Source organism: Pogona vitticeps, chromosome 4 (assembly GCF_051106095.1).
Source record: "Pogona vitticeps strain Pit_001003342236 chromosome 4, PviZW2.1, whole genome shotgun sequence".
In the NCBI taxonomy this organism is placed as follows: domain Eukaryota; kingdom Metazoa; phylum Chordata; class Lepidosauria; order Squamata; family Agamidae; genus Pogona; species Pogona vitticeps.
The window spans coordinates 122,930,792-122,946,129 of record NC_135786.1 but is presented as its reverse complement, the minus strand read 5'-3'; the positions used below and the strand labels follow the sequence as shown (position 1 = coordinate 122,946,129).

The following is a 15,338-nucleotide window of genomic DNA, read 5'->3' as shown; positions in this document are numbered from 1 at the left end:
TCAATGCATTTCAATGGCTTTGCAAAGTCCTTTTTCGCTCCTGTAAGTGTCTTACGATGTTTGGAACATGTTTTAAATGCTTGCAATCGTTAGCCCACCTCCTGAACCCTATGCAAACCTAATTTGGTGTTGTTCTGAGTCGTCGTTAATTTTTGGTGATTTTTTGTTTTTTCTCTCATTGAACTCTATTGAACTGTCCGTCCAATGCATTTCAATGAGAGAAAAAACAAAAAATCACCAAAAATTAACGACGACTCAGAACAACACCAAATTAGGTTTGCATAGGGTTCAGGAGGTGGGCTAACGATTGCAAGCATTTAAAACATGTTCCAAACATTGTAAGACACTTATAAATGAGCGAAAACGGAAGAGCTTCAAAAGCACTGAAGCCGGCTTCAGTGCTTTTGAAGTCCTTTCCGACGTCCGTTTTTGCTCATTTTTAAGTGTCTTACAATGTTTGGAACCTGTTTTAAATGCTTGCAATCGTTAGCCCACCTCCTGAACCCTATGCAAACTTAATTTGGTGTTGTTCTGAGTCGTCGTTAATTTTTGGTGAATTTTTTAATTCTCCACTGAAAGCCTTTGAGCGGAAGTTTATGGCCGGCGACGAGGAGGGCAAGGAGGAGGGGAAGCGGCTGGGCGGGCGGCGGCAGCGGGGGGGGAAGCGGCTTTCGGGCGGCAGGTGGGCGAGCGGGCAGCTGGCTCAGCAGTGTGGGGCGGCAGGCAGCCCGGCGGCGGGCTCTGGCCGCTCAGGCATGGCTGGCTCTGTTTCCCTCCGTCCGGACCGACCGCCTGCCTGCCCGCCTTCCTCCCTGGCCGGCGCAGTCCCACGTCACTCACTCAACAGCGGCAACGGCGGCTCCTTCTTGGCCCAACTGAAGTGCACCCAGCGTATAAGACAGACCCCCCCCACTTGGAGGCATGTTTTGTGCGCCAAAAAAGTCATCTTATACGCCGGCAAATACAGTACTAATTATACAAAAATATTAGAGACAGCCAATATGTTTTGTAGCCCAATGTATCATGGGAAAGCAGACCATTATCACCTACCCATCCTCTTTTAGCAAACAGTATCATTAAACAATAAAACTCTGCTTGATCCCCTGAAGGGAAGTAATATATCACATTGGGAAGAAAAGCAGATTCCAGAAGAATGCTGGATATATCCCAGGAAAAAGCATTGAAAGAAATGAGAAATATAAATCACTCATTTATGGGCCTTTTTGTGTTTCCAATATAGCTGTGTATACATCTTTATTTGTCTAGACTTTCCTTATACACGTTGGGGTAGAGTGAGTGAGTGAGGGAGAGAGAGAGAGTGTGTGTGTGTGTGTGTGTGTGTTGTGTGTGTGTGTGTACACACACTAAACAACTCTGCTAGCTAGTGAAATCTTACTTTCCTAAGAGACCTTGCACCATGCCTCTTGGCAGAGATCAATTTATCAGGAGCAGTAAAGGATATTGTGTCTACCATTGCAACCATGGGGCTGTCCCAGCTGGTATCCGGCTCCACTCATGTTGCAGGGTGCACTCTTGATTTGCTTGTCTGTACTGAGCAGAATGGTTGTGATGTCATGGACAGATTACTATGTTCTAGGGCTTACGTTTACTGGAACTCTAAGCCTCTGCATGGGTGAAGTAGGGCCAAGTACAATGGTCCACACTAGGAGACTGGTGGCCTTACAGTCTGGTGACTCTTCTTCTTTCCCGTTCCAAGCCATTATTTTTGCACTTTCTTGCACAAGGCAACAGCACTTGTGCAAGCATAAACCTACCTGGACAACCTGATCCTTTTGCTGCTGATTTTTTGACATTCTCCTTGATCTTGTCCTTTCTGCTTCATGTCTATGAACCCAACCTCGTAGCTCATGACTCAACCTGTAGATAAAACACCAAACTTACATTTTTCTTGGGAAAACAGAGATGTTTTTGAGGGAGAAAAAGTATTACCCTTTCCACAACTTCAAAGATCTTGACAGAAATCAAATCCATTTACATAAAGTTGTAAAGAGTTCGGTAAACAATTTGAAGATCCCCAGAAAGCAGCAAAGGCAGTTCATTATTTCCTTTAATCCAACTCTGCATTGAAGACCAAAGAGAGCCAGATAAAATCTTGCCAAAAAGTGAAGGAGAAAATAATCACCTTTTTGCAAGAAAGATCCTAAAAGAACTAGACAGAACAGCACTCATGCAAATCACCTCTTTAAAGAACTGTGGGCCTCAACCTTTTGACTTCCAGATATTTTGGACTTCAACTCCCAGAATCCTTGAACACCGGTCATGTTGGCTGGGGTTTCTAGGGACTGAAGTCCAAAACATCTGTAGGTCCAAAGTTGAGAACCTCTGCTTTGGAGACAGGGGAAGGAAACATCTGGGCCCTGCACAAGTCAATAAGCAACATCTATTGATTACCTCAGGAGATCTGCATGTGGATAAAGGATTTTCTGACAGAGAGGCCACAGTCAGTAAGGATGGGATCTCACCATTCTTCTACCCTGGTACTAAGTACAGGAGTTCCCCAGGGCTGTGTGCTAAGTCCCTTCCTCTATTCCCTGTACACACATGATTGCACCCCACTGTATAACACCAATGCAATTATTACATTTGCGGATGATACGACAGTGGTGGGGCTCATAAATAAGAACAATGAGTCTGCTTATAGAAAGGAAGTACAAAGGCTGATACTTTGGTGTAAAGAAAATCATCTCACACTTAACATCAAAAAAACTAAAGAACTCATAATTGATTTTAGGAGGAAGAGAAATGTACATTTACCACTGTACATAAATGGTGAGGAAGTGGAGAGAGTTGGTAGTTTTAAATTTCTGGGTACTTACATCTCAGAGGACCTCTCATGGACTATAAATGCCAACATGCTAATGAAGAAGGCACAGAAGAGGCTGTATTTCCTGAGAATGCTCGGCAAGTTAAATTTATCTCAGCATTTACTTCTGTCATACTATCGTAGCACCACTGAGAGTGTCCTAACCTATGGCATTTTGGCATGGTTTGGGAGTAGCTCTGTAGCGGACAAAAAAGCTCTACAGAGAACCATTAAAATTGCCCAGAATATCATCGGGCTCCAGCTACCAACCCTGGATGACATCTTCACATCCCGCTGTCTGAGGAAGTCACACAGCATCCTGAGAGACTCTTCCCATCCTGCTTATAACTTTTTTGAACTGTTACCGTCTGGCAGAAGATATAGAACAATTAAGACTCGGACCACACGTTTTCTGAATAGTTTTTATCCCAGAGCTATAATTGCAATTAATAATGAGCTTAAAGACCACCAGTAGTGAATAATTAGTTGGACTGTGTTACTTGGCCTGCGGTGTAGATGTTTGTATTTTTAGTGGGGGACTTTTAGTGGGTGGGGAGTGTTTGAGGAATTTTATGTGTGTGCATGAGTCTGGTCTCTGGATGTCTGTGAATTTCGTTGTATGGGTATACTGTGTATATACTTACAATGACAATAAATTATTATTATTATTATTATTATTATTATTATTATTATTATTATTATTATTATTATTATTATTATTATTATTATTATTATTATTATTATTATTATTATTATTATTGTCTGAAAAAGTGTTAAGGGATTCACAAGTTTGTTTCTTGGATATAAATATATGCCAAACTTTTCTTGCATAGCTATGCTAGTACTGTTCTAATGGCATTAAGGAAGGCAAATTCCTCAAATTACAAAATCATCATATACATTATCTGTAATGCACCGAGTTGCATGACTCAGAATGCAAAGAATGTCTGTGGTGATTTTGTAATTTAAGGCCTTTGCTTCCAGAAGTTACAGTCTTGGCATTATCCCAACACAATTTTGCAAGATGATCTGGGTCAATGAAAAACACAGATACATGATTCAAAGCTCTAGGCAATTGTAGCACAGCTACCAGTCACTAAATTTCTGAGTGTATCAAACATTAAGGCCAGGTGGTGGACCTAGTAGTCAGTTTTGTGACTATGAGATGCTCCAGGGGCCACAAAGCCTGTGATAAATGGGGGGAAAGCACAAAGTCAAACTGCTTTGAAAAATGTTTAGAGGTTTGATTTTAAACACTGCAAGGATCTGCAATTTATTTAAAAGTGGAGGGTTCCTGGAACGGCAATTGAATTGTTGGTTAGTTGGTAGAAAAGATCTCCTTTTTCTGGTGTGGTGATACCCTTCACTAGAATAATTCCCAATTAGCAAGTTGTTTTACCTTAGTGACTCAGTGCGGTTGATGAATGGCTGACAGGGTGGTGGAGAAACGTATATTATTGGTTCTTCAGTAAGTACCATCAGTGCTTTATTATCTGAAACAGGATGTTTATACCTAGAAAAAAAAAAGATATCAATAATATACCTACAATACAAATAAACCGCTATGGTTTGTAGCAATCAGGGATGCCTTGGTTTTAGATTCCACAGGTACAACAGGACTGAGGAACTTAAAAGCCCCAATTCAAGTGTTAGGAAACTGGAATGACAAAACGCATGAAAAGGAGAAGCACACAGGCCCACCTGCTTCCTCATGTTTTTTTTTACTGCTCACAAGAAAGGTGACTTTATGTAGAGGCCTTTTCTCCCTCTGGAGGTTCTTTATGCAATCCAGAACAAATGTTGTGCATTCCTAATCAAGTGGAGAACCTCCATTGACAGAAGAGTACCTTCTCTTCAAAAAATCACCTCGTGTGGGAAGAAATACATTTTAGAAGTCAGAAGTTTATTTGTACAACAGCTGCTCAAGCTAATTCAAATGCCACCAAGCATAGAACTCCATGCTGAAAGAAAAGCAAATACACATAGCTAAACTGCCATGACAATAGGAAGGCAGATTTCAGTTACCTTGGATTACAGCCAGGGCTTTGTTAAAAACAGTACAGTATATGAGAACAATCTTTGTGATGGAAGATACGTATATGCATAACACATTTAAAAAAAACTGTCTAGAAAGTCAAATTGCATACATTAAAATGCTAATTAATTCTGCCTAAATTGTATGTCTTGCTCAAAGAATACAGGAACATTTTGTCCAAGCTTTAAGAAGAGGTTGGAAGCTGGAATAACAGGAAAAAGAGGGGATGAATGATCTAATTTCTAACAGTCTTTCCAGATGAGGGGTTTTTTTGTTGTTGTTTTTTGGTGACTGGGGTTATACAGTGAACATCAAGGTTTCCTCTAAACTGCACGCGTGCAACTCTGCCTCCCTCCATGTGGCTTTCTTCCTCCTCCACTCAGCGATCGCGTTCAGCCCCCCTTTGGCTCCAGTCACAGCGGAACCCTCCGAGGGGGGGGGACGGGGGCGGAGTCGCATGCACAAGCCTGGGCAAAGTCCACCCAAGAGATGTGGAGCTCCGCCCAGAAGGGCTGAAAATTAGAGGGTGGGCACTCAGGCAGGCACCATTCCATTCTGAAGGACACTGCTTTTTCCTGATGTCAAGTCAAACAATTTGAGGCTGTTTCCTATTTTATCTTTGCCTCTCCCCTATGGCCTATGGAATAGTATTTAGGATGCAAACAAAAACCTGCTCTTCTTCTTTACAGAGATATATACATTAATAGTGAGCCAAAAATAAGCAGACATAGTCAGTAGCTCAGAAAAAGGCAGTTCTTATGCTTTTAACTGCACTTCTATTTGGACAAAGCACAATGGAAATTCTACATCATCCCAACCTCACCTTTCCAACTGCACCAAAAGAATCTAACCATGGAGTACAAGCACAATGTTGTCAGCCTCTCTGGAGCTTACATCTGCCCACAGTCTACAACAGAGAACCTTTGTTGTAAAAATATTATGAACAATCTTATCCTGTCGCCTGATTTCCAAAACATTCTCAGCTATTCGTGCTTTCAACACATCTGTACCCAACAGTTTTTTTTTTAAAAAAATAGCTTATTGAAGAGGAAGGGCTCCAATAGGATGAAATAACTCATTAGTTGGAAAAGCCAAAGTTTCAATCTGGAGATGATTAAGCACAGATTTATACACCACCAAAAAGTAAGCCCCTGTAACAGGCCAACAAGAACATTAACAGGAATACAGAAAAGGGTGGGTTGAGGGGGTGCTTTCCAAGCAATCCATGAACCAGATGGCAGCAACAGACTCGCTCGGAGCAGCAGGACCAAATGCACAGCCAAGGACAAGATGCTTCCCTTAAATATTCAAATGACCAGACACAGTAACTTAAGTTGCCATGGGGAAGAAATGCTATAGTAATTTTATAATGGGCTTAATCATTTGACTAGATAGCCTTTTCATATTGTATGCAATGTTGTCAGCAGCAAATTGTTCCGTAAATTTTGTTTTCTAAAACCAAATATAAACTGCAACTAAAGAAGCTTAAGAAAAAGCACAGAAATACAAACCTACTTACATGCCTGGATTGCACATTCCCCACCCCAATGCAAACAAAATGTCCTTTTGGGGACTGGCTTATCTGAACAAAATATATGCCCTGAGTAGGAAGCACAAATGGACTGGGAGGACCTTGCTGTCCAAGACAGACCATCACATTGTCAGGATACTGAACGGTCATGGTTTTATGGAAATGAGTTGGAATGTGTAGAAGCCAGGATGCTGGGCTTTATGAAAACAAGCAGGAGTTAAAACACCACAAGAAAGGCCTATATGGGGACTGCGTGCCCTCTGAAGGAACAAAGTACCCCCTGGGCTGACAGGAATGGAAGAATGAGGAAAAGAACACTTTCTGCCTACAGGCCAGTTGTGAATGAATTTTTTTCCAGTTCTGTTTTCAACTGAATTTGTTTAGATCATGGTCAGTTCCTCCTGTGGTGGTTCAGGACAGAAAGGAAATACCCATTCCAGTCTTCAATTCCATCACAATTTTTCTGTTAGGCCAGTTTCGTACTCAGCCAGCAACAGAGGGCACTTGAGGGTCATGTATTTGGCCCCACTCCTGTGGCTTCTATCTCCAAAATATCCTGGAGCTGTCTGGGAAGAAGCCACAAGGATAGATCTCCCACACTGGGAGAGAGTAAACTTGGCCTGGTCAAATAAAAATGGATGAGAAGTCATTTAAGAATACCGACCACCACTGGAATGCAACGTCAAAGAAGAGACAATGAGTGAGGAATGTCAGACTAGAGAAACAGAGAGGTGGTGAACACAGATGCAGAAAGAGATGGAAAGAGAAGCTGCGCAAAAGTTATGAGAAATACCTAGACCAAAACACTAGGCATACTCTACAATCTAGCTTTCTATGAGGTGAAGAAAACAAATCTTTAGTCTAGTAAAAGTCAGATTTGTATCAGAAATGACAAGTGTACATTTAAGGATGCACAGAGAGGATTATTTACATAATCTGTATTTCTAATTTATAGACATTTACAGTGGGGTCTTGACTTAAGAACGGCTCGAGTTAAGAACATTTTGACTTAAGAACCACTCTCATTACATACTTAGATTTGAGTTAAGAACTGAAAAAAAACCACGTGGGAGGCAGGGAAAGTGCAAAATTTGAACTTTCAGTTAACTGTTGGCCAGTGAAAAGGGTGCCTGTCTGCTTCCTCACTCTTCCCAGTGTTTAGAGAGTGGATTGGGAGACAGTCTTCAGACTGCCTGGTACTGGACTGCCTGGACTGTATTTTCCCTGCCTTCCCTGAACCTTTCTTGACCTAAGAAAAAAAGAAACAAAATATCCCCCTCTAGTGGTCGAAGGCGGAATAGCAGCTTCCCATTAATTTCTATGGACGGAAAAGAGCAGATACAGATCAAATGGTTCTCAATGCATTCCTATGGGAAATGCAGATTTGACCTGAGAACTTTTTGACTTGAGAACCGCCTTCCAATACGGATTAAGTTCTCAAGTCAAGACCCCACTGTATAGACAAAAATTGTCAAGAAAGATGGAAATCACTACAGCATGCGTTCTTAGTACATGTTCACAGAGGACTGTCCTGGGTCACACAGCTCTCTGCTCATGTACTTTTCCTGTTCCTGGAGTATTTGCAGAAAGAGCTCAGCAAGCAGCTGCAGCTATGTGCCACCTGTACAAATACTGGCACACTGAACCCTAAAATAAATTCTCTCATCTTCCATATATCAGCTTTTCAATCTGTCCTGAAAGATCTCTCATGATGAGCTATCCAACAATCACTGTAGAAACCTGGCACAGCATTCCAAGGAGTTCAAGGATTTTCAGCTGATTGAGGATGACCAGGGGTGCCCATGTTTTAACTCCTTTGAGAACATCCTGTGCTCTCTCAACTGCTGCAGTTCCAACCTCCTTCCCAGAACTTGGAAAATTAGTAGAGATGGGCAGGAACCTTTGGTTCAGTGGTTCAGGCCGTTTCAGCCAATGGCTTCTCCATGGGCACTGAAAATAAACTTCCTTGTAGGTGCTGCCTCTGAAGGAGTGGGGCGCTGAATCTCAGAATACCTGTTCAACCACTGGCTGAACTGACACAAACCACGGAATCGGCTGATAGTGCCCATTTCTAAAAATTAGCTTCCAAAACTAGCTAGTTTCCTTACTTGACCTTCACCTTAACAAGCATATGATGATGGTTACTTACATTTCAAAATCAGAATTCAGTGATCCTTAATTGTGTAAGGTGGAGGGAGGATGTCCAGTTCTACCTTTAGTAGAATCAAGAAATGTAAAAGGCAACCCAACATAGCTGTCTGGGGCATTAACCAAGTGCCAGGGCACCTTCGCCCTCCAGAAAGTGTGGAGAGAGGCCTCCCATACTTATCAGACTCGGCAGCTGTTGCAGAGAGGGGGGTGGGGGGGATTTTATCCTGTCTGAGCAGCACAGGACTTGAATTTTCAGATTCAAATTAGAACAGCACATGCCTGTCCCCTTTTATAATTAAAGGTAAACATGAGCAGTTAACATAATGATAGCAGTAATTGTGTTGAAAAAGCAGAAGGCATTCCACTACTGCTAAAAAGGAACATCAACTACTCAGGAAAGCAAGAAACAGTGTTACTTTTTAATGTGTTGCCTCCAGGCTGTCCCTCTCCCTCTGATGTACATTGCAATCTTCTTTCTGTCCCCCTAAGAAACTGCTTCTCAAACTCCTTTCTATGTTTTGCTACGTCTACCTTGCTCCATAAATACTTCAGTCCCAACTCCCACAATACTCCTTGCCCTATACTAATCTATTGCATCTGTTTCTATCCCAAGGGTACAGACCACCAATACCCACATTCGAAAAATGGCTTCCCATTTCTGCACTTTTCACCTCAACCCTGGTATGGTATAGACCACATTCCAGAGGCTTAGACCCTGAACTGGGCCAGGAAACTAACTGGGAAGAAGACAAGTGGCATGTTATACCACCAATGTTACATTATTCTAACAAACAAGCAATTATTCCCTTGTTGTTATTTAGTCGTTCAGTCGTGTCCGACTCTTCATGACCCCATGGACCAGAGCACGCCAGGCCCTCCTGTCTTCCACTGCCTACCGGAGTTGGGTCAAATTCATGTTGGTTGCTTCAATGACACTGTCCAACCATCTCGTCCTCGGTCGTCCCCTTCTCCTCTTGAGAGATTATTCCCTACTGCATTTCTAATATGGATGTGACCAAGGGATGTATAACCATGTCAAGATCAGCTGTACATAGGAAAAACTGTGTTTTTCAAAGACTTAGCCCATCCTAGAAGGAGGCTCTTGTCACACTACCTGTGCCCTTCTCTACAATTATAAGCCCCAGTGCTTCTCACTCTATCTACCTGCAAGGAGAAAGAGCTCACACCACCATCAGGAGAACACAGTTAGCCCTGGGCCTCTGAAAACCAGGAGGACAGCAAACACTTTGTTCTGACCTCCCCCCTGGTTCTAGGCTGCCAAGAGAGCTGATCTTTGTCCGTATTATGCTAGCTTCTGCAGAGCTTGGGAAACTTGGTTGCCCGCTGCTCTTTAAGCCTCTAAGGCAGTGGTCCTCAACCTTGGGCCTCCAGATGTTCTTGGACTTCAACTCCCAGAAATCCTGGCCAGCAGAGGTAGTGGTGAAGGCTTCTGGGAGTTGTAGTTCAAGAACATCTGGAGGCCCAAGGTTGAGGACCACTGCTCTAAGGGACTCAATACATCACTCCTCATTTTCTTCAGACTCTAGAGAAGGTTGGGACTCTTGTTGGATCCAATGTTATTTTGCCTAAAGTGAGTACCTGTTATGGAACACTGCTGAACATGAATTAAAAAACACTCTAAACATATACAGTTGTGTTCAAAATTATTCAACCCCCACTGAAATTGAATGTTTTGGCCATTTTGACATTGATTTTGATCATTCAGTCATCTTGCTTACATTTACATGAAAGAGGCACTTGTAGGTCAGAGAAATATAACCTTAAGTTTATAATGAAATAACCACAAATGTCTTTTCTGTGCTCACATCATTATTAGTTTTTATTCAACCCCCAAGTGACATTCAATCTTAGTACTTAGTACAACATCCTTTTACAGTTATAACAGCTTTTAAACGTGAAGCATAGCTTGACACAAGTGTCTTGCAGCGATCTACGGGTATCTTCGCCCATTCTTCATGGGCAAAAGCCTCCAGTTCAGTCAAATTCTTAGGCTTGCGCACTGCAACTGCTTTCTTTAAGTCCCACCAGAGGTTCTCAATCGGATTTAAGTCTGGTGACTGCGATGGCCACTCCAAAATGTTCCAGCCTTTCCTCTGCAACCATGCTCTAGTGGACTTGGAGGTATGCTTGGGATCATTGTCCTGTTGAAAGGTCCAACGTCTCCCAAGCCTCAGGTGTGTGATGGACTGCATCACATTTTCATCCAATATCTCCTGGTACTGAAGAGAATTCATGGTACCTTGTACACGCTGAAGCTTCCCTGTACCTGCAGAAGCAAAACAGCCCCAAAGCATTATTGACCCTCCGCCATGCTTCACAGTAGGCAAAGTGTTCTTTTCGTCATATGCCTTGTTCTTCCTCCTCCAAACATAGCATTGATCCATGGGCCCAAACAGTTCTAATTTTGTTTCATCAGTCCACAGAACACTATCCCACAACTTTTGTGGTTTGCCCACATGACTTTTGGCATACTGCAGTTGACTCTTCTTATTCTTGGGAGACAGCAAGGGGGTGCGCCTGGGGGTTCTGGCATGGAGACCTTCATTACGCAGTGTGCGCCTTATTGTCTGAGCTGAAACTTCTATACCCACATCTGACAAATCTTTTTTCAGTTCCTCAGCAGTCACACGGGGACTTTTCACCACTCTACGCTTTAGGTAGCGCACAGCAGTCGAAGTCAGCATCTTCTTTCTTCCACGACCTTCCTTGCCTTGAATTTGTGAATAATGCTTCCTATGGTGTCTCTTGGTATGTTTAACTTCTTTGCAATCTTCTTATAGCCATTGCCCTTCCTGTGAAGACAAATCACCTCTTCTCTTGTCTTCCTGGACCATGCTCTTGACTTCACCATGTTTGTAACCACACCAGTAAATGTCTAGAAGGAGCTGAGTATCACAGTCATTTTAAAGCTGCCTAATTGGTGCTTATTATGCTTGATTGGTGCTCGGTGACATCCACAGGTGTTTTCAATACCTGATCGAAAACACCTGAATGAACCTCTCTTCTTCAGAGTGGTAGTCTTTAAGGGGTTGAATAATTGTGGCAATGAAGAAACCACAAAAGAAACATTTACTACTGTATTACATAAACAATTGATGTTATTTTAGTTGCATTTGGTTCTTTAAAACATCCTTGTAGGATTTCATTCTGAATACAATTCCAAATGTACACTATAGTCCCTAAACCCCTTTACAGCATTGGGGGTTGAATAATTTTGAACACAACTGTAAATTACCTCTGTATATATGCAACATGCTGGAAATTAGAATCCAAAAAATAGATGATTTTATGCTCACCCATCACTATTCTTGCCTTCTGTTTCCTGAGGTACGTTTGCAGAAAATCCAAGAAGATGCCTACTGTGAGGAGCAGGCCTGGTATGAACTTCAGAAGAGCTGGGACCCCATTCGAGCACACTGAAAGCAAAACAAAAACAAAAACAAAAAACACAAAGTAAATTAATCCTAGTACAGCTTCCTGTGGTAATTTTCAAGATAGGTATCACATCAGGAGCAGCTGAGGCTGACAACTGCCGATTTCCCCAGATAAAGTTACTTATCCAAGTAACAGCTGAACCTTAGTGTAGAACGTTGTTGCAATTTGTTCTTTGGCCAGATCTGGGAGTTCCTAATCAGCACACAGCTGATTTTTGAAGCTTTACAGTGTGCTGGTTTAGCACAATACTAGGAAAATACAGTCTTACCTCAAATTAAACATGCTATGCTCTTTGTCTTTGCATTCACCCACCAAAACCTACAATATGAGGATGACAATCCTGGCCTTATTACATGTTTGCTATTATAAGGATCAGAGCCAGCGTATATGAACAACACTGGAAATGCAGGAGAAAAGCTTCTTGTTCTCAGTGTTAGAGAATGCTGGAATTCTTTGACTAGGGAAATAATTAACTGAGACCCAATCTGCACAAGACAGAGGAATTTATGGAGATAATTGCTGAGTGGTCTGGCCCAGAGGTGTTGTAGCCTCAATAAAAGAGCAACAGCATCAAATCCATCACTCTTCTCCAGAAAAATGCCACAGACTTGTGCTCTGTGATCCATGAATCTCACAGACTCAATAATCGTGTCTCAATCCAACAGATCTTCTAGAGTTTATATGAGACAACATGGGTGGGACACAGGGAGTGTGTAAGAGTACACTGTGTAAATGACATCCCTGAAGAGAAGAATAACAATGAACTCCTCTCTGCCCACACTGACAGGTTTGGCACAAGCCAAATAAGGCAGATGAGAGACTCGGCCACTTTTGAGACAACGTCAGAGGGGAAAACAGAGAATGGAAGATGCTTCCCTCACCTCTACAAAAGCTCAGCCACAAAGTGCACATGACCACCTGATGCTCAGCTCTGCTCTTGCTCCCCTGAGCTGTGTGTCAGACTGATAAATAGGAAGGCCTTTTAAGCCAGCAATCTTAACTGGATTTGATTTGCAAATCTAGTTAAAAACCAAGCCCCGCACAATTAAAATATCAGGATTTAAAAAAACGAGAGAGAGAATCTTGTACAGTAACTGTTCAGCTGTGGCCAAGAGTGATATCATACAAACACATGCTTGGTTATAAAAGTTTTCTGAGGACAGAATAATCCTTGAATTAGAGTTGGGGAGTTTCCAACAGGATAAATGAAAAACGGACAAGGCTGGCAAGTTACAGGAGCAGAGCTCTCGCGCTCTCTCATTCCTTTCTGCCAGTTCTTCTACATTAGCTCCAGCCCATGGCTTATTAATGTGGCTAAGGCACCATCTGCTGGACCACTCTGGAAACAGCAGAATGCACATTCAACAGCGATAAGCAGCTGGGTGGATAGCAACAAGCCCATGCAAAGATCCTCTCTTCCCACCTGAGTAAGTGTCCCAATATTTCACTCAGTGTTAGAAACAAAACGTAGTAACAGTAATAGAGACAGAGAGCTCCCTTTATTTTTCAGCCCTGGTATGCCTGACATACAAATCAAAATCTTTGCCACTGGATACAGATTTACTAGCAGCAGCATCCTGTCCATGTTTAAAAGGTAAAGGTAAAGGTTCCCCTTGACAATTTTTTTGTCCAGTCGTGTTCGACTCTAGGGGGCGGTGCTCATCCCCGTTTCCAAGCCATAGAGACAGCTTTTTGTCCGAAGACAATCTTCCGTGGTCACATGGCCAGTGCGACTTAGACACAGAACGCTGTTACCTTCCCACCGAGGTGGTACCTATTTATCTACTCGCATTTTGCATTTTGCATGCTTTCAAACTGCTAGATTGGCAGGACTGTCCATATTTACAGACAAGTAAATTTACCCAACATTCAATAAGCTTTATTCACAAGTAAATATGTACAGTACCGCAGTCTTCGTATGTTCAACACCTTCAGAATTTTTCACTAGTTGGTAAAGCAAAACTGATGCCTAACCTCCCCCTAGAACTCAAGTCATCTTGTCAGCTTCACATACAAACTGAAAAATGGGGTAGCTGCCCTTCTCGCTAGATCAGAACAGTTCTTATTCACAGGTGGGTGGGCTGCAATTAAGGGTTAGTTAGAATCTGGAAAATTCAAACCAGTTCCTTTGCTTAGAGAGTATCTGTCTCCATTTCTTAAAAGAGTGAACAAAGAAATATGGAAAACCTTGTCTATTTTGGAAAATCTTAACCCTGTTAACATCTGAAAGCTAGACAAAGCAAACCAAAGACTACTTGGAAGGCAAAGCGCCGCCTTTCAAATGTTGCTGGATTGCTTCTCCCAAACTTCCTCATAATTGGCTGTGCTGGCTTGGGCTGGTGCGAGCTACAGTCTAACGTAACATATACAAATGCATTTTGACCACCTTAATCTAATCAATTCTGTCTTCCTTCTTTTTTTATTCACTCTACAATGATTAGAAATACATTTCAGTTAAATTTTGAAAGCTATACATGGTTTATTTTTTAAAAAAGATATTCCATTTTGTTTTATAATTCTAAACCTACAATTTGCATCTCAGATTCTGTTTTTTACTCTTACAATTTTCTCTTGCTACCCATGAACGGACAGCAACAGGAAAACCAAGGGCAGAAAAGAGAATGTTGCTACAACCAACAATCAGAGGTAGGAATACAGAACTGCTAAATCCTTCGTGGAAAAATGGTATCTACCCTATTTTAATATGCTCACTCTGCAGCATGGCTCAAGGTCATTGTTTCATCTTGCATAAGATATTCAACAATTACCCTTGAAAAAGCCTCTTCCTGATACTGTCACAGTCTAAAGCAGGGACAGGCAGGCTAGTCTGCCTCCAATTATTTTATTTTTATTCTTAGAAATTTTTATTTTTAAAATAAAATTTTATTTTTATTCTTAAAATCTCGTCAGCACCGTCAAAGGTCAGTTATTGTATGCGTTTCACCCCTCAAAAGATCTGGAGAACATCAGATTACAGGTGCACCTACAGTGTAATTACTATACGCTGCAGAAAAGTCTTCTGAAAGTATCTGGGCAGAAGTGGGCAACTTGGGGTTCTTTAAATGTTGGGTTGCCATTCTCATCTCTTATCATTTGCTATATTAGTGGCTTGGATAAAATGAAATTTTTAAAAAATCCTGGCTGGGTGTTGTGGATGTCCCATCAAAACACTTTCCTGTGGTTGCATTCTGGAAGAGAAGTTTAGCTATCTGTAGATGCAAAGGGACATGGTGGCCTCTGTGCTGCAAGGTCAGAAGACCAGCAGTCATAAGATTGAATCCACGTGACAGAGTGAGCTCCTGTTGCTTGTCCCAGCTCCTGCCAACCTAGCAGTTCGAAAG

General features: G+C 42.0%; 1 protein-coding gene across 5 annotated transcripts in view; it reads right to left on the bottom strand.

Annotated features, from left to right (window-relative positions):
- ATF6 (activating transcription factor 6) overlaps window positions 1-15,338 on the bottom strand; it is a 103,584-nt gene that overhangs the window by 59,870 nt on the left and 28,376 nt on the right. For all 5 annotated transcript variants that reach the window (XM_020798502.3, XM_020798503.3, XM_078392417.1 and 2 more), the window contains 3 exons: window positions 11,859-11,978; window positions 4,224-4,337; window positions 1,776-1,878 (listed from right to left, as the gene is read on the bottom strand). In XM_020798502.3, the coding sequence (XP_020654161.3) occupies window positions 1,776-1,878; window positions 4,224-4,337; window positions 11,859-11,978 (337 nt within the window). The remainder of the gene's footprint in view (window positions 1-1,775; window positions 1,879-4,223; window positions 4,338-11,858; window positions 11,979-15,338) is intronic.